Source organism: Rhamphochromis longiceps, linkage group LG16 (genome assembly GCF_057381845.1).
Source record: "Rhamphochromis longiceps isolate RC_006_pf linkage group LG16, R_longiceps_female_GT1.1, whole genome shotgun sequence".
Classification (NCBI taxonomy): Eukaryota; Metazoa; Chordata; class Actinopteri; order Cichliformes; family Cichlidae; genus Rhamphochromis; species Rhamphochromis longiceps.
Window position 1 is genome coordinate 8,738,702 of NC_140572.1, and position 27,227 is coordinate 8,765,928.

Consider the following 27,227-nt stretch of genomic DNA (forward strand, 5'->3'; position numbering starts at 1 on the left):
ATGATCGAGTTAAAGCAAAAGAATAAATGTGCTCCTGGTTTCTGATCACTTTTCATAACATCTTTATTGAATCTGTGTCTCAGTTTTAAACATATTTACAGATAGTTTCATTTCATTTCGTTTTTTCGTTTTTTAGTTCAGTAAAAATACAAATACAGAACACTCAGTTTTCAAAATCAGCGCCGCTCCCAGCGACTCGATGGCCGTGCAGGTTTCAACTCGGGCTTCCTCCTCGTGACATGTAGGCGGTGATGATGTCAGTGTGATGTCAGCGACTGCGCTGTAACTACGGACTCTTAATGGACACGATTGTTGAATGAAGGAAAATAACACGGAGGAAATAAAACGCAGGAGGAATGAAACAGTCCTACGACCTGATCAACACAGGAATGCTCTGAGAGCCTCTCTGAAATTTTAAAGGGGGAAAAAAAAACACCACAGCTGAAATTTTGCTGCATAAATAAAATAAACCAGAATAAAAGTTACCAACATTTCTACTTCTGCGTTACATTTTGTCCAAAAACAAACAAACAAATACAATTTTCTAGATCGATCAAACATGAGCAGCGTTACGAAGAAGATCGGCTATGACTGTCTGACATCACATTAATGTAACCCCCGTTGTCTGCTTCCACTCCCAGTGTTGGAGTTAGTGATGCTAATCGACTCCTTCAGCCGACATCTGTCTGTGTTTGTGCTGTAAAAGCAGCAGGAGCTGTTGGTTAGCAGCCCCGCATCACACAGTATGGCTTTACTGACAGACGACCAGCAGATCTAGTCTGCAAATCCTACTTTCATAAAAGGAAATGTTTGTTTCTTACATTTTGGCGAGAGGACAGGAAGGAATACGCAAAGCTGTCACAGCATTTAATAAATGTGGCTCTTTTTGTGCTGTTATCTTTGTGTCCCAGCAGTTCAGGGTGATTTCTCTAAGTCTCCATAATGTGTGTGCAATTACAAAACCTACTGACCTACTACAAAACACAAGACGAAAGCATAAATGCAAAACATGAAGAGCTCCTGGCTAACACAAAATGACGTGTTAGCCAGTGTTTCCTGTTTCTGTATGGTGCTTGGCTTGTCTTGCTGGTATGTTATGTCTGATGTTTATGTAAAGACTTAGAGCAGGGGAGTCAGACATAAGGCCCAGGGACCAGAATCACACCAACAAAGACTCCAATCTGGCCTGCTGGACTGCTTTGGAAAATGGCAGACACACATTTTGGACTTTTAACTATATTTTCACAAGTTTCACACCTTTTCCTGCTGACATTCCTTCATGGCCATTCATACAACACCAAAGTAATTAAGTAATAGATAAACAATGAAATGACAGAATGTTTTCTTTCACTTGAGTCTACAGTAAAAGAATTTTGTGTCATTCATTTCTTAGGTTTCCTTCATTTACTACAGCTGCACTTTTTACCATGTAGATCAATGACAAACTTTCGTGAGTGAACTTCCTTTCTTATATTAAGATATCTCTGGGATTAACTGTGCAGGTAAACGTCTTTACACTGACTGAGTCCAGCCCACTTAAGATCACAGTGGGCTGCATGTGGCCCACCATGTAAAATGAGTTTTCTTTAAAGCATCTAAACAAATCTGTGATGTTTAATACTGCTGTTGTCTTTAAGACGCTCCGCATATGAACCAAACAGGAGCGGTATCTGGTTCTTGTGTGTCGGATAATCGCTTGCACTAACATTGCTATGATATGAGACAAGCTTACGCACATGTCTGCTGCCCTTTGGGACTTTTTAATGAGTCAGAGAACGGCCCTTAAAAGTAGCAGATCACATCAAACGTTTAAAGCCTTTAGTCAGATTCACATGGGAGAACTGTATCATTCTTTTTTCCCCCCAACATATCATTTTATTTATTTATTTTTTATTTTGCAGACTGCATTACATTATCTGAGCAACCCGAGCAGTAAATCCATCACGCTGCATTAGATGTACCACGAGGAGCTGTGTTAAGAGTGATAACTGGAGGCACTGCTGTGCTGCTAACGGAGCTGCACAAACTTCCATAAACAAGGTCAAGATCTTGACGCGAGTCAGAGTACGGAACGAGCCCTGCTGTGACTTTCAAACCTCAGAGAAAAATGGCTCGAAAATCTGGGCAAAAGATGTGCATCTGGAATCAAACGCATCCCTATACTGGAACTTCAGGCTTGTCCCTGACCTCAGGCAGCACTTACAAGTTTGACTCTGATAAAGTAACACAACTGCAGCTGCATACAGAAAGTATTATGATCTAATATTAACTGAATAGCTTATTGTGCATGTAGTGTAATAACTCAAGTGGAACATGTTTGATTCCTTAAAAATGTATGTTTTTAAGAGTCCGACCAAAACATGTGCTTTAAGTATGAAACTGAAGCAAAGATTTAGGTGGCAAATGATGCATCCGACTTATGAGGTGGGGTGGGTGTAGATATAGGATGCCAGCAGGAGACCATAAGGTATTCTAAATTTATTCACCCTTCTCAGTGCCACTCCTCTACCAACCTCTTCTTCATAGTCTTCCCATTAAAAATGCAAATAAATGATTTTCACCAGGTTTCATATTAACCACAAAACAAACATTCCTATACATAAAGCATGGTTACCCCATCACAAAACGTAAGGGCCTGAACATAATGTGCCTGATTGATGAAAAGCTGGAAAATAAGATGAGACAAAGGTTTACAGAAGCTGTGAGATGATGGGGGAAAATGTGAAGGACAGAGATTTAAAAAGAAGAAAAAGCAGCATTGAATCCTATAGCAGCAGAACGTTTTTTTAAGGAGGGGAAAGCTGCGGCTGTGTCTCTACATGGAAGAGGATCAGGACTCATGTGGAGTGGTGAGAAAAGGGGAGGCCTCCTGTAGTCCCCGTCTAATTACTCTTCCACTTATGATGGCCAGTTTTTCTGAAAACCGAGGATCAGAGGAGGCGGTGACCACTGCCACAAACTGCCCTCGCTTTGATGATGTGCCCATCTGCTAGCAGTTCCAGGTTGAAGTTCATCCGATGGAGGTTAAACAGGAAGTGGATTTGGGTGGGAGAAGCTGAGGGCTGTGATTCAACCCTGTGTCCCCAATATTGATTTGTCCAAAAGGAAAAGAAAGAAAAAAACGGTTGTGTTAACAGACCCTGTAAAGTCCTGAAGTCTGTCTGCTTGGAAACAAAACAAAACAAAACAAAACATGACACTTTCATCAGTTTAAGTGTCAAAGTGTTTTTGTAATCCTTCATAGTCAGCTGTCAGCGTGTCAGCTTGAGTCTGCATTGGAGTTTCTTCAAATAAAGACTAAAAGTGATAACAAAAAAAAGCTAATCACGCCTCTGGTTTGGAGCTCTGTCCTTCAGTAAAAAGAGTCGATTCAAGCCAAACACGAGGCTGAGCAGCACACCCACCATCCTTAAGATTCGAGCAGAGAAGACAGATCGACAGAGTCAAAGAGTAAAACATAGAAGTAGAGCGAGTAAAGTAACAGGTCCTCTCGCTCTGTAGTGGTCTCTCTCCCCACCCCCCGGGTTGATGGTCTCAGTTAGAAATCAGTTGAGAGTCTGAATTGTAAGTTTGTCTGGTGTTCGTGGGTGGGTTTTTCTGGGTAGGCAGGCAAACAGGCCCCTGGTGCCGTGGTGCACAAAAAAAGTGCCAGCCCGTTTACCGCTGAGCGGGCTCGCTGCCGGGCAGGGTGATGTTTCCCAGGTGGAGGACTGGCAGTGGGTGAGCCTCCGTGTTGAAAACCCAGTTCTCCAAGGGCAACAGGTCATCGCTGGAGAACAGCAGGTACAGATACCTGAGAGAGAGGATGCGGGTAAGGGGAAGGACGTGTGAGGGGTGGTGGGTAACGGGGTGAGGAAGAAGAAAGAATTGCATGAGTTAGGTGAATATAATGTCAACAGCTTCGTCATATCAAAGTGGGAAGTGTCAGCTTAAACCAACAATTTAAATCCTAAACCTCTGTTTAATTTAGTGTTTTTACAGCTGTTGATTCACATCTGTTGTCATGACAAAAAACAGCCACAAAACCAAAACAATTATTATGATTATCACACCCGAACAGCACAAACTGCTCCACATGTTGCGAGAGAAACCTGAATAAATACACAGAACAACTCTATATGCAGTATAAGAGTTTACTGCAGGAGGCCGGGAACTCGTCCTAAACACAGTTTACACCGTGACTGAGAAGCTCTCAATTTCATTAACATCTAAGATTAATTAAATTCTCATCTAATTTTTTTTAAAGATTTCAACTTGCTTGTTCACTTCTTAGCTCCTAAATTCTTGACATAAACTCAGACGCTGGATATGTGTGACGATCAGCGTGACTGGCAGCCAATCAGCAGCCTTAGCTGACACTTAGCTGCTGTATTGCTTTGACGCGACTGGCTTGAAGCCAGCAGAGACAAAGATTGAGAAGAGACAGACACCAAAGTCTGCATAACACTGAGCCATTCAAATGTCATCCTCTCAGAGAGTTAGCAGACAGTGTGGCGTGCGACCTTTAACGACTTCAATACCAAAGACGGATTTTATTGGCATCTGATGCTTTGTGGGTGTTAATTTTAAACCCGTTATACTTGCAAATGAAGAGCTGATAAATAGCTTCGTGTAAACACGAGAGCTGACAGGACCGGCAGTAAAACTGAGCTTGCTTTGTTTTATGATTTTCTTTGGCCTGTCAGGCTGTCTGAGTGACAGTCACAACTGAATTACATCAGGTTATAAATACTGAACATTGTCAGGAGGAGATGGCATTCAAAGAGCAGCCAGCAGAGGGAACCAGAGAGCTACATCAGTATTCAGTTCTCCCACTGCGTACGAGCCTTCAGTGAGAGCCTCTTCTCCCTTCATCCATCAGTGACCATGATGTGCCACAGAGCCATGGCAGCTTCCCTTCACGTTAGCTGACTTTATTTATTTGTATGGCTGTAAAAATATCCTGACACCTGTTCACTGTCCCCAGAGAAAAGAAATCACAACAATAACCTGGTGAAATGACTGGTTCTTTGTGTACGAGCAAAACAAACAAACAAAAACAGCGAGTCTCTCTTGTCCACACTATAGACAGTAAACAAACGTTGGATGAAGCCTCTGAGTCTGAAAAGTGAAGCCAGCTAATTAGTGCCTTTAACCTGCATAAATACCTGTAGCTGCAAAAAGACGTCTGTCTATGGGAACGTGTCCGTTTGCCTGGACCTCTGTAAACACTTTGCTGTTGAGTTCATGCCCTCAGTGGTCACTCTGCAGTGCATTTGGAAAGCATTCACAGCGCCTCACTTGTTGCACATTTTCTCATGTTACAGCCTCACGCCAAAATTCATTTTTCACCTCAAAATTCTACACAAATCCCCATTATTGAGAAGATGAAAAAAAGTTTGCTTGAATATCTTTTAAATGTATTTAAAATAAAAAACAATTAAATAATTGGCCGCCTGACTAATCTGAGCCACCAGGGTAGATGGGCCTTAGTCAGGGAGCTGACCAATAACCTGATGGTTTCTCTAACAAAGCTCCAGCATTTTTCTGTGAAGCGAGGAGAACCTTCCAGAAGGACAGTCATTTCTGAGGACTACACCAATCAGTGCTGCATGGTAGAGTGGCCAGACAGAAGCCACTCCTCAGTAAAAGCCACATGACAGCCCCCCTGGAGTTTGCCAAAAGTCACCTGAAAGATTCAGACCACGAGAAGCAAAATCGTCTGGTCTGAGGAAACAAAGATCAAACGCTCATCACTGCCCATCACCTGGCCAATACCATCCCTACAGTGACGCATGGTGGTGACAGCATCATGCTGGGATGTTTTTCAGCAGCAGGAACTGAGAGATTAGTCAAAGTCGAGGGAAAGATGAGTGCAAACAAATCCTTGATGATAACCTGCTCTAGAGCGCTCTGACTGGGGCAAAGGTTCACCTTCCAACAGGACAATGAACGTAAGCCCACAGACAAGATAACAAAGGAGTGGCATCAGGAGCACTCTGTGAATATCCCAGAGTGGCCCAGCCAGAACCCAGACTTGAACTTCTTGGGGAACTAAAAATGGCTGTGCATTGATGCTCCCCATCCAATCTGATGGAGCTTGACCGGTTCTGCAAAGAAGACTGGGAGAAAATAGCCCCCCCCCCCCCCCCCCCCCCAAAAAAAAATGGGCCAAAAAAACCAAAAAAAAACCCCAAACTGGCCAAAAAATAGGTGTGTTAAGCTTATTACAGCATGTCTTTGTGTATCATACTCAAAAAGACTTCAGGCTGTAATTGGTGCCAAAGGTGGTTCAATAAAACATTGGGCAAAGGTTTGCAAGAATTTCAAGCAAACTTTTTCACTGTCATTATGGGATATTGTGTAGAAGTTTGAGGTGAAAAATGAATTGAATCCATTTTGGAATAAGGACGTTACATGACAAATGTGGAACAAGTGATGCAAATACTTTTCAGATGCACTAAACGTATCAGTAAGAAGCATTATTAACGGTATGCTCATTGGCCAGCAAATTGTTATTGACAAGTCACTGCACCAAACTATTTCTGAGGCAACACAAATACAAGAGTTTGTACAAATGCTGCAAACTTTGCAGCAGCTTCACTCAATGTGATTGCGACTGTTGATGCAACTGAGAATGAACACTCAGCACATGTTTCTACAATGACCACATACTTAATCTACAAATATGTATGAGTGCTCTGTTAGGGCAAACTTTAATAAATAAATAAACAAACATCGGGTTAGAAACTGACTGCTTTTGTCTTCTTCCACTTCTGTTTAACAGATAGTTTGAAATAACTGCAAACGCTTTTCTCTGGTAAACCCCCTCAGTCAGCACCCACACACCCACACTGAATTAATCATAAGAATCATTAATTAAAAAGCATATTGACTATTCACAGCTTCTGCCAATTGATCGATCCATTAAGACAAACTTACTTGAGTGTCTCAGCCAGGAAGAAGCTCTGCTGCACGTCGTCATAGGTTGGATTGGATGAGTAGACGTCCTTCACCCCCGAGAAACCTCCACTCACCCTGCAGTACTTATCAATGGCCTGGAGAAGACGGGGAGACAGGGGGAGGATGAGAGGTAGAAGGGGGAACAGAAGAGGAATGAGAAAGAGATGGAAGGCAAGTTGTAGGATGAAGTGTAGAGCAGAAACAAGGAAGTTGAGGAGACAGAAAACAAATGAAGGCAGAACAAAGAGGAAAAAAAGTGGACAGAAATGAGAAAATGGTAGAGGGAAGGTTTACATGACAGAAAAGCAAAATGAGGAGAAAGCATTAGAGTGGAGGAAAGGTGGGGGGAGGGGAGTACAATTTTAATATGCTTATAAAAAGCATGGTGTAATTAATTTCTTTGCGTGTGACAGATTAGAGAGTGTCCTGCGGTGACATACAGGAAGCAGCGGCTGCACAAAATGTGAGGAAAAAACAGATTACCACACTGCTGCCTTTCTGTTCTTTATACTTCATTCAACTTTTGTGTTTTGTTTTTACAAAGCAGTTTCATAATGAAGGTACACACTCATTTGGCTCCTGTTATCCTTCACCCGTGGGGAGCTGGAGTGCAATGACAAAGTAAACGCTTTCTTAAGGTGAAGTAAAGCCCGTGGCCATCCCACAGGGGTATTTACAATCTTCTAATCAGGCTCTTTTCACCTTCATCTGCACATTTCTACTGAAGGCAGATTTACTGTTTCAACTGGAGATATTTTTTCTTTTTTGGGGGGTAAAAACGTCTTTGTTCTCTTTTTTGCTTGTGCACGATTCCTTTCGAGACACACGGTTCTTTCAGGACAAAATGACAGCACAATCGTAGGTGGTTGGGATGTAAATCCCCCGTTTGCTCACTTTCGAGGGTTTATCGCTGATTCTTCAACTGTGAACGATGTGATGTGTCAGTGTTTCAACAAGCACAAAACAACAAACACGGAGAGCAGCCGGGCCGACAGCAGCAGGAGAACCGGGTCTATTAAATGATCTGACACCTGAGCATTGTGCACTGCGACTCACACAGACAGCTGAGTCAGTCAACGCTTTGAGTTTAAACTGTCGCCAGATTCTGATTTCCATTCTAATCACGCTCAACTTACACAAGTTATGCATTTATAAATCAATCTCTTGAGCGCAGGGCTATTAATGAGTCCTGTTTTTGTGGATTCAGCAAGCACGCTCAGCAAGTCAATTCCTTTTCATTCCTTCTATCGAACAAAGCGATCCAGATTAGAAAACAGAGCACACTTTTGTAATCCTGCTTCTCAATATTCACATCTATTGACGCGAAACAACAGCGACTAACACATATTCCACGTATCACAATGCTTTTCCAGGCAGCTTAACTGGATGATTCCCTACTACAAACAGTTTTGGCTCATTTGCGAGCAGGTGCTTTCCCTGCCTGCACACACAAACCAGAAATAGCTCATTAGAAATGCAGCAATCACCCAGCTGGCGACACACAGTCCATTCTTACCTGCGCGCTCTACTGATTTGTGACACTGAAAATTGGTGTTTCTGCTCATGTCTTATTGACACAGACAGTGCATGGAATTCAAAGTGTGATATCTGTCCTTGTCTTTCAGTTTGCCCCCCTCTCTCACTCTCACCTACACACACACGTTTCTCTATCCTGTCCTCGAGTGACCGTTTCACTGTCAGTTTGGACCATAATTCCAGATTTTCACGGGCTGCTGCGTCCGGCAAACTTTGCCCTTCCTGATCTGCACTGCAGTGCCCTGCAACAGCCAGTGTGGCACACGAACACAATAATAACAACCAGAGTGTATCATAGATTAGGTCCAGGCACTTAAAAGAGACATTTTAACACAAGTCACATAAACACTTTAGCTAAAACTCAACAGTCTGGAAATTTTCTTTCATATTTTACACAATGGTAGGGGTATCTGCACCCACAAACATAAAAGACACATGCGCGCGCACCCACACACACACACCCACCCACGTACCTCAGCACCATCTGTGCTATATAAATTATCCGATAAAAAGTCTACCTGTAGGGAATGGAGTGCAAGGCGGAGCAGTGTTCCTGCCACAGCCAAGTGAGGACACACTGCACATAACAGCAGCTGGGCTTCACCTCTGCATGCACACGCATGCACAAACACACACACGCATACACATGTAAAAGCCAGCCAATGTTAATAGCTGCTGTGAATAGAGGAAGCGTGACAAACAGAGGCAGGTTTGGTGTACCAGATGGATGCAGCTGGGGTACGGGTGTGTGTCTGTGTGTGTGCCTGTGTGTGTGCATGTGAGCGAGAGACAGAGCAAGAGGAAAGGAGGAGCTGAACTTTAAGGCAACAAGCAGAAAAGGTGTTTGTGAAGAGTGGTTGCTGGGATTAAGAGAGCAATACAAGAACAGAGTAAGGTGAGTGAGGAAGGAGAAAGCCTGGGGTGTTACGTCAGAAAGAAACAGGTGAGAAAAGCAATAAGATACACACATGGTTAAATACAGGCAACGTGTAAATATTAAGGCTACGTCCACACTAGTGTGTTTTCGTTTGAAAACGCATCGTTCTTTCTCCGTTTTGGCCTCCCGTCCACACTGAGACACTCAAGGAGAACGCAGCATTTTGAAAAGGCTCTCGAAAGCGCATACATTTGAAAACGGTGCTTTCGCGTCGCAGTGTGGACAGCGAAAACGGAGACTTTTTGAAAACGATGACACAATTTAGTCATGTGATGCAGTCAAGTGACCAATTAAACTAAGATAGCGGAAGGCGTTATACAGCAGTTGTTTTGTTTGCTTTCAATTTTGACAGCCCTATTAAAGATTAATATCAGTCTGTACATGCTCCAGGTAGCTTTTCTTCAAATTCTTTAACTCTCACTCGCTTTTGCAACTTTGTACTTTTGTGTTACTCGCAGCAACAACTCCACCTCATTGTTAGTCCATTTAAAAAAACTGCTTTTCCTCCACATTTTGCCGCAACGTTTCAAAGGGCCGGAAAGTAAATAAAGGGCAGACAGGAATGAGGCAGGCCGAATCTGCTTGCGTTTCACGCATGCGCAGTACTGGAATGTAAGCGTTTTCGGCCGTTTCAATGTGGACGCACAACTCTGTGAAAACGACTGAAACGATAATGTGGACGCGGAGCGTTTTCAGACCGGGCTAGTGTGGACGTAGCCTAAGAAACGGAAACTCAAAAAGTCAGCACGAAATGAAAAAGAAACTAGATATAAAAGATGGCTCTTAAACCACCCTACATAAAAAATCCAGACAGGTGTTAAGCATGCGGTGCTTTTACACAGGAAAAGTGAGAGTGGAAAGTAGTTCTGAAAACTCCAGTATTTTGTTAACAAGCATTGATTCAGGTTTATTATGAAGGTGCATATTTAACATACTCAATTAACATGCAGCATGAAATAACAGATAAGTATGGTTGAGTGAATGGGGCTGACACAGAGTGGAAGAGTTTCAGTATGCAAACAGAAAAGAAACTGAGGACTCTCTCACTATGTGCGCTGGTTGCCTAAGTTAATGCCTGTGTATAATATTTAGAGTTCATTACACTTCTGATGCCTCTAAGGGCAAAAGATATGACAACCAAAACAACGTATAAAACACAACACCGTATAAAAATGAGCAATTTAGAGCATAAAAACTTCATGCAGAAAGTCAACACATAGTTTAAAAACACTTGCTAAACATCACCATTCATGATTAGGCTTAAATCTGTCAAAGTAAAAGTATTTTGTTCCACATACAGAGAAAATCCTTGACCACTACACAAAGAAAGGGGATGGCAGCTCTCTTTTGCTGCATGTCCACTTATCCGTGCAGGTTCTCAATCATCCAGGTCACGGTGATCTTAAGTACTTGATTCTTCTTCTTTTTCAGATTCAAAAAGATGTTTTACCTCTTCTTCTGTTCTGGCAGCTGATGGGCAATCCCAGGTCTTTAATCCCAAGTGGGGTTGTCACCTTGGAGGGTAGTGCTGAGAGTCAGTGACATATGCTGTCATCGTGTCAGTCAGTAAGGTCACATGGGTCAAAGTGTAAAGGGAGGTTCAATTGCTTTGGAAGGAGTCACAAGACTGGGCAATAGTGGCTGCTAACTGGTGTCATAGGTACCACAACACTGTTCACTGATGGTTGTTTACACTGGACAAAGATGTCTCCTTTACCCCTCTGTCATCGGTTTTCATGTCCTTTCTCTTTTAAGTGTAGATGTGCAGCTGAGTCTTTCCTGGCTTTACTACACTGGGCCACGTGTTTTTGGAGTGGCTGTGTGGCCTTTCTTACATAAAGGCTCCACTGCACTGCACATTTTGCACAGCTCATCTTGAGTTAGGATAGTTTGTCCTTGGAAATAACTGGTTTTTGTCAGGTCTGTGCACTTCTCAGACAAACCATATTAGGAGCAATAATGTTGTTCCCCCAGTTGTTCTGTTTCTCCCCACTTAATGTCTGACACTCACTTAACCCATTAGTGGGAAGGGTCACAGCAAATCAACACAAGTTTGTTCAGAGTGATCACTTTTATCTTAAGATGACACATTTCCATCTTGTGGGAGTGGTCTCTTCCAGGACAACAATGGTCTTCTCCAGAGAGTTTGAGGGGGTCGCGGTTTGATGAGGATGATGATGTTTTGGCATTCACAATTTCCAGATCTAACCCCAACTGTTCGCCAGCCTGCCATTGGCAAGGAACACTTCAGCTCAACTACTTTTTAAGATAAGATAAAACTTTATTAATCCCTCGGGTGGGTTCCTCTGGGAAATTCGGTTTAAGCTACACAATATCTGAAAGCTGTTACATGCTTGTTTGTAGTTTCCCCCCTTTCATCTAAAATATGACACAACCACAAGACCGAATCAAAACAATCTAATTAACCAAAAACACTGTTTAAACTGTTTATTTACCTGTTACCAAAAACTTAACTGAAACTTCAGGATATTTGAATCAATAAAACTTCTTGATCAAGGGCAGTACGACGTAAATAAGCTGTCATATTTATTAGCATTGCAGGGTGTATATGCATTATTAAAAGAGAGGCAAAGATGAGCCTTTCAGCACCAGCTCTTTAGTGTCAGACACACTGAATACAATCACACTTCATAAACACACCTGCTAATAGATTTGTCTGAAACATGAGCTCGAACACAATTCCTCCCAGTCAGAAAAACAAAGAAAAGGTGACAAGAAGATTGGCAGGACAAAAGAGAAAAGTAAAGAGGGAAAAAAGCAGTAGCTGAAGATGACAAGCAGGCCAATAGAGATTTATACATAGAAGACGCACCGAGTCCCGTATAGCGGGTGAACTCTTTAATCCTCTGTCAGAAGAAGTGGAACAGAGGGGTGAAATGTATAGAGACACTTTCATTTCTCTCACATTTCCATATTGAAGCACCAAAGGAAGAAGATCTAATAACATATCAAAACATCCCACCAGTACAAAAATTGCAAGATGTCAATTTAAATCCCTTCATTGTGCTCTTTGAAGTTTGGTGAGACCTGCACTGCTTTCATTTCACATATTTAAAGCTTAAAAGAACAGTCTACCATAGGTTGCTGATGATGCTCTGTTAAAAGCACAGGCATGGTGAAAATGGTTTGAAAAGACGCATTTATTCTGTCGGTTACCTGCTTTTAGATGAGAGGCAAATTACTACTAATACTAAAGCACAGTCTGACCTTCTGACTCAAAAGTCGATGTTAAATATGGTTTCTACTGCAAAAAACAAGCTCTGTTTACTGTTTCAATGTGCTATTTACTTTCTAATGGACGCAAAGCAAAGAATATTTAAGTAAAGAAAGAAAACTGGAGAAAAAAAACCCTGCAATGGGAGCACTGTTAGTTCATAATGAACAGCTAGACAGTTGGAGAAAAATGGAGCATTTAGTTGAGATTAAAGATCTGGTTAATAACGTAATAACGTAAAATAATTCAACAAACCTAACTAAAAACTAACTTTGAAACATCTTTGATAATCAGTACCGTTTGCTTCATGAGTATTTGCAGTCACCTGCCTCAACCACTGACACTCACGGTTCTTCTCACACCGGTTGCTGGTAAACTTGCATCTTCCCACCAACTCCTTTTCTTGTCCATTTTCATTTTCATCAATTAGCTTTCACATGACGTCATTATTGGCGAGCCCACCAGTAAAAGGAGAAACAAGACTCTTCTCTGGTAACTTCCAGTAATTTTTACCAAGTTTGTTTCACCAGAATTTACGGTTGCTAGCAAAGCATTAAGTATGGCACTGTGTGTAACAACACTCATCCTGACTGGGGATTTTTGCTTCAGCGGGAAATCTACACCATAACTATGTCACAACCACAAGCCATCTGAGACCCTACAACAAGCCTATTCAAATGGCGGCCCGCGGGCCAAATGCGGCCCAGAAGCAACCTGCGAGTGGCCCTGCCTGTGGTCCTGGCAGAAACACAGAAAACCCAAAAAATGAATTCATTAATTAATTTTTAAAAAATTAAAAATTCCTACAGCGTAGTGTAGACTGTGAATGCAACACTCCTAGTAGCCTAGCAATATTTAACCCACAATGCACCGTGATGTGAACATATTAAACAATCATCGTAATATATGATGCGACAACAGCATGTCTTTCTCAGTCCAAAAGCGCAAAATTGACAATGAAAACTGTCGGTTTAACCCTGCCTGGACTGACAAATACTTATTCATTTTACCGAGTTTAATAATCTTACAACCGGAGTTGTACTACCATGGTGAGGGTCCTGTACAGCCCAAGAGAGAGCTGCAGCATCTTCCCTTCGTGTTTGCTTCTTGGCGAAGAAGAAAAGGCCTTTCACAGATTCTGAAACGGTGAAATACTGCATGCTGGCCGTGGTGGATGCGGTGAAAAGTGAGTGTGACATCTGCTATTAAAAACGTACTCCTGTAGGACAGTTCAAATATTCGTAGAATTGAAGTTCTGGCGTCAGACGAGTTTGAAATGCTGTTAGATGACCTGAAGAAAACTGATGTAATGTCTATAGCAGGAGATCACAGACAGAACTGATAATGCACAGTTGTGCGTATATGTCCGTTTTTTGGATGGGAAATTGCTCTGTTTACTACCGTTAGAGGGACACACAGCTGGCGAAATAATGTTTGAGAAGATTTCAGCTCTTTTTGAGGAAAATGGTCTGGATATGAAGCGTGTCTGTATACTTGTGACCGATGGGGCTCCATCCATGGCAGGAAAAGTGAGTGGTCAGCGAAATATTTATTTTAATTTGAAAGGGAATTATCAAAATGTTTTTTGTTATTATTATTTCAAATGTGCAAAAAATAGTTTAGTTATAGCTCCCTTTTTTTTAAATGGACCTTTTGGTGTGCATTTGTGAGAGGTCACCACCAGATCTATAGGGGAAAAGGAATAAAAAAAATACTTGTTTTTCAGTACGGTTGTGTGGGTTTGAAATTGATCATGATCTGCTGCTTACTGGCTTCAAAAAAAAATATCTGGCCCAGATAAATTCCTCGGTTTGAAAATCTGGCCCAACTAACTTTGTAGTTGAATAGGCATGCCCTACAACGTCACCTCCCTTGAACTGTAACTACATATTGCGCAGACGCAGCAACTATTGTGATTGGCCTGTTCAGTAACCACCGTCTCCACAACAAACAGGGCTGACAATGGCAGGTCAATAAAGTGACATGGAAATACGTTTTGATTAGACTGATGTTATATAAATGACCCAAAATGCTCCTGTAAAGATAAACGGCACAGTGGTGCAGTCGTTAGCACCGCTTAACTTTCCACAGTCCATGATCAGTTAAGTGGTGATTCTAAATTGGCCAGAGATGTGAGACAGATAAAGTGCTTGAGTCATCAGTAAGCCTAGAATAGAGTCTAATCTTACTGACCAGGACACCAAATTAGTGAGAACTAAACTAGAAAAACAAGGTGACAGTAATGAATGAGCAAATGAAAAACAAGAAGAAAGAAGAAAAAGAAAAGCAGCTCCAGCTCCAAATAAGACAGTTAACGAGACAAGCTGTCCTCTGGCTGGGAAACCTGTTACTCAACCACTTGTCCAACTTTGAAAGCAATTTTCAAAAGTTGGCTGTTAATTGTCTGCATCCAACAGAGCTGTGAACAGTGCTGCGAGGCACCAGTGCCAAAGGACACCTTTTGCTTATCAGAGACATGAGCAAAATAAACGCTGACAAAACAAAAATATTTAGTCCCCCTGAGATGAGAACGGGAAGAGAAAGCTGCATAAATCTTTGGTATAGTCAAACAGATACAGAAAAAATGAGTTTCATTTTGTCTTCCGTTGTCTTTTATTAGGAACCACGCTATGCACTACAAAGGACTCTTCTCAAATTAATAACACGTGCATGAATCCTGAGGGACAGCGTTTCTAATTGTTTGCACGTTTGTGTGTCTATGTGGACTCCACGTTTTCACTGTATTCCTGTTTCAAGGATAAGCCTCAATTTAAAAATGCAAAAACATTTTGTTCCACATCCTCTCCAGTAAGTCTTTAAAAACTGCCCGCAGGTATTAAAATCTAATCAAAATGATAATCAAGACTAAGATTTATACAAAGTCTAATCTCTTTACCTGTACTGCTTCCCAGCCCCACTGTCGGTACTTGGGGTCATGGGTGAACCTCCACATGTACCAGTAGGTCTCGATGACCTCCGGCCGCAGGATGTAGTACTTCTCATTCTGCCGAACAGCCACCGCCTCCAGGCCGCTGTCGAACTTGAAGGCCTCTGGGCCGAGCTTCAGCACTTAAGACAGAGAAAGAAAGGTGAAATGTAAAGGAAAGGCCAGGAGGTAGAAGAGAAGGGAGTAAAGGTAACATTGGAAGAAGAAAAAGAGGCAAAAGGGACAAGAAGAAAAAGCCAGAAAATAGTGGAATGAATCAAGGATGTGATAGAACAGAGAGAGGAAGGAAAAGAGTGATCAAATAATTAATGGATGAAAAAAACAGAGAGGAGATAAAGATTATCTTTTGCTCCGTGCTTGTCTTAATATGAAATAGTGCCTGTGTGTAAGCAATAAAAAGCATCCCAACCCACTGATTTTACAGGCTTTTCTTCTTTTTACAACCACTGCTTTCTGCCAATGAAGTGTGATAGGCATTAACAGCCTGAGTGGAAAATTACAGAGGCTGACAAAACAGTGACAGGACTGTCCCTGAACGGATTAAACACACTGACATGCATACGTATGTGTTGACACACACATTTAATAGCTCCCATTAATGGCTGCTTATTAAGAAACAGGCCAACTTTAGACAGCCTGACCACAGCTATCAAATTCTGACTCTCTCCCTTTCTATTCTTTATTTGTCTCTTTCTCCATCTTCATTTGTTGCCATGGTAATCCCTCCTCTCCTCTCTGTCAAGTAAATAGTATATTTATTATGCTCGCAGGAAATGGCAATAAATAAAGCATTAATAATAAAAAAAGAGCTGAAAAACAGGTACTTTACTAACTGCATAGTTTCCAATTAGGACAAGCAGAATTAATTGTTGGTTGAGTCACTGGGAGGATTTTATAGATGGATTTACTGCATGGGCAATCTCAGGGCCTGGTGATAAGATTTTTTTTTTATGTGTAAAATGTATCAGTGTATATAAAACATTTGAGTAACTGGATCTTAAAATACAGAACGTATGTAAAATATTTTAAACAATTTGTAAATTAGTTGCTTAAACCATAAATAACGATTGGATCAAGTCAAATGGAAATTGTCAATCTGCTAGCAGGAGTGGGTGATTTTCCGAGCTATAGTCCTGCCTCCAGTGGGTGACCTGAATGCTAATGCTGCTAGCCTGAGTTTACAGGAGAACTGGAGCTTTGAGACAAGTGACAGTGATGCTAGCACTACCAGGCTGTGCTAAGAGGGAAACTGACTGTGTCCTCTGACATCTACTGTAGAGGATAACGACACCCATTCAACATTTTCCTAACGTATATAGTTAAGACTATTTAACACTACCTGTCAGCATCTGATCCACACCAACATTAAATGTTTAGGATATTAGAAAGTCATTATAAAAAAAAAGACAGTGACAGTGATCACTTTTCTCTAGCATGTATGCTTGTGTATATTGTGTTTGTGTATGCAGCACACTGCTTCCTCACCTGTCCTGTCATAGGATTCGTGGCAGGTGTGCGCGATCTCAGCTCCTAGCTGCAAATAGTGTCCGGCCTTGTCGTCAGGTGAGCCATCGGCGCCCAGTGCAAACATGCCTCCGGCGAAGCAGGCCAGGTGGCCCATCTTCCTCTCCAAGTGGCCATTCTTCCACTCGCCAATGAATGTTAGGCCACCGTTGGATTTGCGTACGAGGTGGCGCTCGATGGCCTACAGGAAGAGAGAGCGTGCAATTGTGGAAACAGCAAAGGCTCTAATGGGAAGTGTCAACATTTCAGAGAAGATGAAGACCCAGAAAAGTAGAATATAGCAGCTTGTTTTCAGTAACAACATGCCTGTGTATGAGTGTGTTTAACAAGATAAGGTGGGAAACAGGAATTACAATATTAATACTGGTATGTGGACAGAAAAAGGTTACACCGTTTGAATGGGGCATTGACACTGAGGGCAACTGCTTGAGGGTGTGGAGGGTCAAACAGAAGAAAACTAAAGCAGCAGTGACGGTCACATTTGAAATCCAGCCACATCCTTCACCCTTTGCTCCGCAGCATCTGCTCTGCTCAGTCTCTGACACTCTTAATGATGAGTAGACAGCTTCATTAACATCTGCTTTCTACTAAATCCACTCCTAGTTTACTTGAAAACAAAGCAATGTCTTCCCTTTGCAAAGGTGGATACTGAAGCTGGTCAGCGGGGACTCTGTGGTTATTAAAAAAGAATAACTGCTGACATTTCCAGTTACAGCTCTGACTCATCTGCATGCAGTATACGATTCTTCATAAAAGAAAACAATCTGTATTTTAACTTTGCAGCATAAGTCACTACGCTGTACCTCGATGGCGTCATCGTAGGTCTTGCGAGCCTCTGTGTCAGTCTTGTCTGACATGAGCCAAGCCTTCAGCAGGTACTCATAAAAACTGTCCCCGAGTCCTCCAACAGACGTGTGATCTGCAGAGAGAGAGACACAAAGAAAGCTCCAAGTGTCACCGCGTGAGCAAAAGAGGAAAAGCAGCAAGAGCCAAACAAATGAGAAAGCCAAAGTGAATTATTTATTTTTTGACTTTGCCTCAAAGTCCTTGGCAGAGTGTAGCATATGGCATCAAAAGCATTTTTTTTAATCAAAACCTTGGGCATTTTTCTTCTCTACATCCACAATATATCAGCAGTGTGCATCCTCTCTCGTCCCATTTTGTTTACCCTCTCCCTGATGTGTGCGCTCACATTTCAGTGTCCCCAATCGTCCTTGTCAAAGTTTACACAGCTTTCAGAATCAGAATCAGAATCAGAATACTTTATTGATCCCTGGGGGAAATTATTTTTTGTTACAGTGCTCCATTTTAAACCAACATTAAGACAAGACAGACAATACGCTAACTAAGAATAGTACAATATATACATATATATACATACATACATACATAAGTCACTTATAAATAAATATTTGGAAAAGAAACGTGTAGTTGTAGCAGCAAACAGTGTGTTAAGTGGATGCGTTGTACAGGGAGATGGCCACAGGCAGGAATGATTTCCTGTGTCGTTCAGTGGTGCTTTTCGGTAATCTCAGTCTCTCACTGAACGAGCTCCTGTGACTGACCAACATGTCATGGAGTGGGTGGGAGGTGTTATCCAACATTGTCTTTATCTTGGACAGCATCCGCCTCTCCGACACCACCTTGAGGGAGTCCAGCTCCATCCCCACAACATTGCTGGCCTTACGGATCAGTTTATTAAGTCTGTTGGCATCTGCGACCCTCAGCCTGCTCCCCCAGCATGCAACAGCATAGAGGATCGCACTGGCCACAACAGACTCATAGAAAATCCTCAGCATTTTCTGGCAGATGTTGAAGGACCTCAGTCGCCTCAAAAAATAGAGACGACTCTGGCCCTTCCTGTAAAGTGCTGTGGTGTTTTTAGCCCAGTCCAGTTTATTGTCAATGTGTACTCCAAGGTATTTATAGTCCTCCACAATGTCAACACTGACCCCCTGGATTGAAACAGGGGTCAAGTGTTTCCTGGTCTTCCTGAAGTCCACGATCAGTTCCTTGGTCTTTGCCACGTTGAGCTGCAGATGATTCTGCTCACACCACGTGACAAAGGAGTCGACCACAGCCCGGTACTCTGTCTCATCATCCCTGCTGATGCATCCAACCACCGCAGAGTCATCAGAAAACTTCTGAAGATGGCAGGTCTCTGTGCAGTGGCTGAAGTCTGTGGTGTAGAGGGTGAAGAGGAAGGGGGAGAGGACAGTCCCCTGTGGTGCCCCTGTGTTGCTAATCACCTTGTCAGACACACACTGTGGGAGACGTACATATTGTGGTCTTCCTGTCAGGTAATCAACAATCCAGGACACCAGAGAAGCATCCACCTGCATCGCTGCTAACTTATCACCCAGGAGGGTCGGCCTGATGGTGTTGAAAGCACTGGAAAAGTCAAAAAACATGACCCTCACAGTGCTCGCCGGCTGGTCCAGATGGGTGTAGACACGATTGAGCAGGTAGATGATGGCGTCCTCTGTTCCGAGACGAGGCTGATAAGCGAACTGAAGGGGATCCAGATGTGGTCTTACTATGGGTCGCAGCTGGTCCAGGATGAGCCTTTCCAGGGTCTTCATGATGTGGGAGGTCAGTGCCACGGGCCTGTAATCCTGGGGGCCACTGGGACGAGGCGTCTTTGGTACAGGGACGAGGCATGATGTCTTCCACATCACCGGGACCCTCTGCAGACTCAGACTCAGCATAAACAGTTTATGAAAGACTCCACACAGCTGGGGGGCACAGGTCTTGAGGACAAGGGGACTCACTCCGTCTGGTCCAGCAGACTTGCCTGAGTGAAGTCTCCTCATTTGCATCTCAACCTGGTATTGAGTGAAGGTGATGGGTGGGGGAGGGGTGTCAGGAATCTCACAGGAGGCAACATGTGAAGAGAGAGGCTGGCACAGTGGTGTGGCTCTGGATTCCAGGCTGACTGCAGGTGAGGTTGTGGGGGTGGGAGCAGACACTGTGGTGTCGAATCTATTGAAAAACAGATTCAACTCGTCGGCTCTATTCTCACCTCCCTCAGCTCCCCTGCTGTTGGTTGGCCTGAATCCAGTGATGGTCTTCATGCCCCTCCACACCTCTCTCATGCTGTTCTGCTGGAGTTTCCACTCCAGCTTCCTCCTGTAATTGTCCTTAGCCTCTCTGATCTTGTCCTTTAGTAACACCTGGATCTTCCTCACCTCCTCTTTGTTGCCCCCTCTGAAAGCCCTCTTCTTGTTGTTGAGGAGAGCTTTGATGTCCTTAGTCACCCACGGCTTGTTATTTGGGTAACAATGAACAGTCTGAGCTGGAACAATGGAGTCGGTGCAGAAAGTTATGTAGCCTGTGATACACTCAGTAAGCCCATTGTGAGCCTCACGCCGAGGACATCAGAGTGTTTCCCAGTCGGTCACCTCGAAACAGCCCTGTAGTTCCGCTATTGCCTCCTCTGACCACCTCCTAACAGTCCTGGTGGTCACAGGTTCCCGCCTCACAATTGGCACATAGCGGGGGGTGAGGTGAATCAGGTTATGATCTGACCTACCAAGTGGGGGGAGGGAGGAGGAGCTGTATGCATGTCTTTCATGTCTGCCCTAATTTGCAGGACACCACAAAATGAAAATAGGATGCCAGAATCTGGCAGTCTGGGATCGCAATAAGAAAATAAACCCCTGAGAGCACTCAGGGCCCACTCTGATGGCACTTTGGTCAGTTTCAAAGGCAATTTTACTGACCCACAAAATATTACTTAAAAAACCCCCACAGGGCTTGAATGACTGTAAATGATCCCATATATACTGACCTTTTTTACATTTGGTTTTGTGAGTGATAATACTGCAAATGAATTGGTGCCTCAACCACTTTTGCACAGATGAAATGTTTATTCAGCTCTGCCTTCACTCGGGGAAAAACTAGAATATTCTTCATCCTTCAGCTCTGTGTAATCATAGCTGATATTTGAGCAGATGCTTTTTGTCTCATCATCAAGGAGATCTTTTCTTTATGTGATTAACATGCCCGCAGGTAAATGGAGGGATGCACAAAAGACGGGGAACAAGGAAGATGAAAAAGCAATCTAAGCAATGAATTATTCATCTTTAGTCCCAAAGAGTGCGCAAATCTCACAAACAACCTTGAAGACATTGCCGAGGCCAGTGTGGGCTGACGCATGAGTTTTTGTCTGGATTTCACACGTGTGTGCTTGAGTCAGTATTTACACAAAAATGACAGCAAACAGCTGAGAGCCTGTGTCTATGAAACTACTTAAAAATGAGCACAGTGAGGTAGTCAGAGCATGGAGGATCATTTGGAGGGTTAGATGACAACTACTCTGATCCCCCAAAGAGTCTGGGCACTCTAACGTACATGACAGGGTGCAAAATGGAGACTGGAGCCAGGGGAAACAAAGTGGACTCACATTACAAGCAAGTCCACTTTATGTTCTAGCGTTCTTGTTTGGGGGCATAACAAACAGCATGTCTGACCTTTAGGAAAATGAACCTCAGATAAAGTAAACGATCGATGTATTTGTGGTATTTTGCTTAGAAAAGAGGCATTTGAGATGGTTGAAACAAGTCCTCTCTTTTCTTTTTTAATGCAAAGACCCCATTTTTAAAAAATGTGGTTATTGATTAATCCTAAACTACTGATAGCTTTAACAAACTATGTGGACAAATGATGGAAATTGCCAGATTCTGCAAATATAGGACTTCTCAATTAACTGCTATTTCACTGTTAATTATTAATCACTAAATAATTATTGTCTAATTATCACGTTTTCCACTTTTTTAATTTTGTGACTATTTGAATTACTTTGATATTCGGAGGGTTAGGCTGTCTGGGAAAAAAAAAACCCAAACAAAACTGGGCACTACCACCCAGAAACATACAGTGTGTGCCAAGGTCAATCCATTTAACTCACTGTGTGTGCGTTTGAGATAATTGACATGTGATATCTTCATGAAAACATCGGTCTCACTGTCCTAGGAGCAACTATTGTTTTTCTTACACTTTTTTTGTTTTTAAGACTCTAAATAAAGAGCTGAGCTGTTCGGAAGTTTGGTGAATGATGAGCCAAACCTTTTCATCTGCTGTAATTAGAACCCGACTGATATATCATTCGTTATTAAATATTTGCAGATTGCAGGTTTTGGTGATGTTGCATAGTTTCTTCACCAGATGCATTTCCATTTCCTTGTTGGTAACACATATTTGACATGCTACAAACACAACAATCAGCTGAATCAAGCAGCTCTGGGGAGAGATTAAGCAAGTTAATCCATAACTTTATATTTTCAGAAAATTTGACCTTGACCCTGAGGTATGGTATCAAATAAATTACCATCTACTTATCTACTTTCAAGGGAAAAAAACAAAAAATAACATCTTTTATGAACTTAATTTTCTTGGAAAAGCGTTGTACAAATGAAAACATGCCAAGCTCTAACAGTCTTTTTCTGTTTTGGTAGTTTTATTACAACTCTTTACTCATACTCTGTTTTACTGTCACCTCTCACAGTTTTAACTTAGCATCCACCCACATATACTCCCTAAGCTCCTGTCTCCATTATTTTCTGTCAATCAAAGCATCTGGGTCATGCAGAGAGCACCTGCCAATCAAAGGCAGGGTCTGCTGAGGTGGCAGCTTCAAACACACAGACAAAGACGCATGTGTAAAAAAAGACGCCTTCACAAAGCTTCACACACGTTCTGTTTCAAAGCAGAGGTCAAGGACACAGGCTGCCTGGAAAACACAACATCTTTGCATCTTATCAAAAGAGACAGTATAATGATTTTATGTGAAGGACCCGAACCAGCAGAGATTGACATATTGTTATTGCAGTTTTTAAAAACGAACAACTGTCTTTGCATATACAGCAAAATGAAAAGTGGGAACTCTTTAGGATCACCAGGATTTCTGTACTAATTTCTCATACAGAGTGACTGATCATTATTTATTTCACAATTACACACTGTTGTCTGGAAACTGTTGTACTTTTCATGACTTTATTGAACACAGAGTGCTCACTTATCGTGCAGGCTGTTAGTGCACTCTTTAATTTAGCATCCTTTAATGTCTTCTTTACCATTTCAATTTAATTCAATTAATTTTTTTTAAATTATGGAGCGCCAAATCATAACAGTCCCCTCAAGGTGGTTTATATTGTCAGGCAGACCCTACAATAATACAGAAAACCCCAACAATCAAATAGCCCCCTCTTTGAGCAAGCACTTGGCGAGAGTGGGAAGGAAAAACTCCCTTTTAACAGGAAGAAACCTCTCACAGTCTGAAAATCAAGACCAAGCAAGTGTTTACCCTTCTCCTCCCCAGAGGGTTCTGTCCTCCTTAGCTCACCTTAGGACACCTGTGTTACAGATTTACCACAAACTACCCACCGGAGCGAGTTTTTGACCCACTCCACGTGCTACTCCTGCAAAGTAGCACAGAGGTACACCCCCCCATTCAGCATCGTGAGAGACTCCTCTGTATTTTTAAGAAGGTGAAATAAAGTATATCGATTTGTTATGTCAGGTTGTGTCTATAATTGTGAGCCAGATTTAAATTACACCACAGTACACCCTGGAATTCTTTGTAATTGTACATAAACTGTATATAAAATATGGTCGAGTTATACCGAAAATGATGGATAAATTGTGGCCACGTTATGGACTTCAAAGAAATGCAGTTCACAAACTAGTCGGCAAAGTTCCATTAGAACACTGTTGGGCTCGGCACCACAGTTTACATGATATACACTCAGCTCCAAGTTCTTTAAGCAGTAGTGACAGCATCAGAAACAATGGAGCTGGAGCCACACAACTGGATGATCCCAAACAGGTTTTCCAGCATTATATTGTGTGTAAACATTTTCACGTAACAGAGACATTAAGCTGATACAATATAACTACTCTTGCAAGAGGTAACCTGTTCATAGACTAGACTATTTCGATCAAATAAAGAATATATTAGTCAAAATCGAGGTGGCGATTTTTCTAAAAAATTCAATGAATAACCATTTGGGCAAAGAATAAAATGTTTTCACTCAACATTTAGTCCTATTGAAAGGAGGAGAAAGGAAAAAAAATTACAAAACATAATTGGGCTTCTTTCAGTGACTCTATGTCAATTCAAGATGACATCAATGAGAACGGGAACGTTATTGTCTTGTACACGAGCCAGAAAAGTTGCAAAAAAACTGGCAACAAGTGCAGAAGCAGTCAACATAGCTGCTTTATCCAAGCTGCTGTACACTGCATAAATAATAACTTTTTAAAAAACAATTTATAAAGAGCTCCGAATAAAGAGTAGTCTGGCAAAATGCCAGCCAAAATAAGTAATAAAAGAGTTTTAAAACTTTTATCAAGCTGCAGAAAGACACCGATACTGTTGGTAAAAAAAAATCTTTATAGGTGTAAAGGCAGTTCTCTTAATCTTCAGGTTGTTTCTTGCCTACACTCCATCCTTTGGGAGAAAAGAGTAAGGACTGAATAATAAACTTTTACCTGTAGCAGTGTGTACAGCCTGTAGATACTGAACCTATGTAAAACACTATTCTGTCTGGGCTATATTTAACTCTGATACATGAACATCTAGAGATGAAAGACAAGGACTGTATACACAGGAGCAAAGAAGAGTCACTGCGAGGTTCCAAAGAGGGAGTGGGTGCTGTGTGTAGATAGGTAGCACTGTGTTACGCTAAGACAGAACAGTGTGTGGTAATAACACTGTCAGTCACAGCTGGATCTCATTAAGAAAGGGGAGCTCAGACTCATTCCTCATTAGTCTGGCTTAACTACTGTCTACACACCTACACATTAACATACACGGGGCAACGCTGCACATGCTGTCAACACACGCTTCCAATCTTCAAACGGTCTCATCCAATGCCAACATTGGCAGTATTCATAATTCAAACACAGAGTTATTGCAAATAAACCCCCATCACAGAAAAGAAAGGTGTTTTTCATCCTGTCTGTTACAGTTAGTTTTACCCTGAAATAAGTACAAACCAATTAAGCTTTTTAGGAAGATAACAGAGCCTCCAAATAGTGGTTGTCTACTTGTCACAGAAGTTAATACGGTAAGAAAACCCTGCCGCTGCACAGATTTTAACTCATGGTCTCTGTTAGGTTTGTTTGCTGATACGGTACTAAAGAGAGAGAGAGACAGCCTCACTGCCTCTCTGTTCTGAAAAGCTCATCCTCGTAATGAATTTAAACAAATGTATCTCGTCTCGATTTGACATTTTCTGTCACCGTGTTCTGTTTATCTTACAGGTCTTCTAAATTACACAAAGAACAACCATATTTAACTTTATGGCAATTTACTTTAATTTAACCTTAAACATAATTCAATAGGTTTAAAAAAAAAAAAAACCCCCACTGCTGTAAAGAAAAGAGTTACACACTCGCTCCAAAACAGAAGACTGGATAATAATCAGTTTAACTTAATTAACTAGAGGCAAATTTTGCCTTTGTTGTACCTATCAATAAATACACATTTAATAAACAATAAGTGTTTGCTTCCAAAGTTTGAAAGTGACAGTAATTTTATTGTAACAGTGATCATTAAAGATCGATTATGTTTAAGAGTTTCTGAGCCATAGCTAAGCCTCGCCAATAATATGCTATAAATCATAAAACTGAACTGTGCATTTTAAAGTGCATTTAATTAATTCAATACTTAATTGTCCCACGAGGGGAAATTGGATTAGCATTGATACAATTAGAAAAATGCTAAGACCAATATGCTTAGTTTGTCTATCAGTCCCTCCTACACATTGTCTGGGCCAATAGAAACCCTGGTATGACGGTAACACATTATATCATGTTATAACGACTTTGCTCACTTCCCCTCACGGTTCGCTGAGCCTGCTGTTACATAGCGTGGCTTATTAGCCAGCTAGATATCAGGTGAGACATGAAAATATTTCAGTTACATTGTGAAGTGACACTAAGCCGCAGCCAGCTAAATCCCTGTTAGGATTATGAGGTCATTGGAAAGTTTTCTTTCCTGCAAGTGCTCCTCAGTCCCAAAAGGTTTCAAATTCCTGCTATAGATGACTGGACAGCAACATTTTATAGCTTCATGGAAAATGACGACTGAAGTGAAAATACAGTGAAATCACTCACTTCTTTTTAAATTTTATTTTCCTATATTCTATTATATTGTATTGTTGCTGCTGTTTGTACTACTGTAAGGTGACCTTGACGGTCTTAAAAGTGTCTATAAACAAAATGTTTCATCATCATCATTATTACTATTATTATTATTACTTTGCAACAAAAAAAAAAAATCACCATTTAAGGATGTTGCTGCTCAAAACTACTTTGATCTACCTGAAGTTTCATATTAATTACACTGCTCTCACATAACTCCCTATAATCAATAACACTGCTAAGGCAACAAGGTCAAATAGCAGCAAATTAATGTGGCCTGGCCATAAAAATCACGATGCAGACACTCAAGGAGCAGCATGCAAGTGTGAGCAGGAAACAAACTCTGCTCATATATGCAGACTGATCTACACTGAAGGCACAGAAATACACATGCGCAGAAAAAGTTGTTATTTTAAACATTTTATTTCGCAGGAAGGTAAAGAAAGGCTCATTTCCTGACTCATGCATGCACATAAGCAAACATAAAACATCCATCATCACCTGCCTAGTCCTCCAGCTTGCCAGTTGACTATCCATCTGTTAATGCATTCATTCATCCATCAATCAATCTGCCCACCCTCCATCTTCAAACCATTTATTTCTCCCTGCTTTTGGCTCATAGTCAAGTGCATCAGTCTGACTGCCAAGCCACCTATCCATCCATTAATGAGCCTCTCCATTTATCTATCTGTCCCTGAGTGCTCTTCATTTGTTTTGTCAAGTAAAACTAATAAAATGGAGACTTAAGAGTGGCACCATCACCTCATCTGTTTCTCTTTTTTCCCCAGTTTCTCCATCTTACTTTGGGTGCTGTAAAACTGAACAGGCTGAATATGGCACTCTCTTACCATGGCAACTATACCTAGGACAAAAAAACCTCAAACACTATATATTCAATTTGAAACAGATTTCATCTTTTCATTTCCTCTCACTGAACTAAAGAGCAAACCCCAAGCAGA

At 41.7% G+C, this 27,227-nt stretch overlaps 1 protein-coding gene across 1 annotated transcript in view; it reads right to left on the reverse strand.

The window, feature by feature from the left end:
- Positions 1 to 268: 268 nt before the first annotated feature.
- man1a2 (mannosidase, alpha, class 1A, member 2) overlaps positions 269 to 27,227 on the reverse strand; it is a 171,316-nt gene continuing 144,357 nt past the window's right edge. The window contains exons 10-14 of the mRNA XM_085385201.1: positions 17,925 to 18,040; positions 17,083 to 17,302; positions 15,547 to 15,719; positions 6,922 to 7,037; positions 269 to 3,793 (exon numbers count right to left, since the gene is read on the reverse strand). Of these exons, the coding sequence (XP_085241327.1) occupies positions 3,658 to 3,793; positions 6,922 to 7,037; positions 15,547 to 15,719; positions 17,083 to 17,302; positions 17,925 to 18,040 (761 nt within the window). The 3' untranslated portion in view covers positions 269 to 3,657. The remainder of the gene's footprint in view (positions 3,794 to 6,921; positions 7,038 to 15,546; positions 15,720 to 17,082; positions 17,303 to 17,924; positions 18,041 to 27,227) is intronic.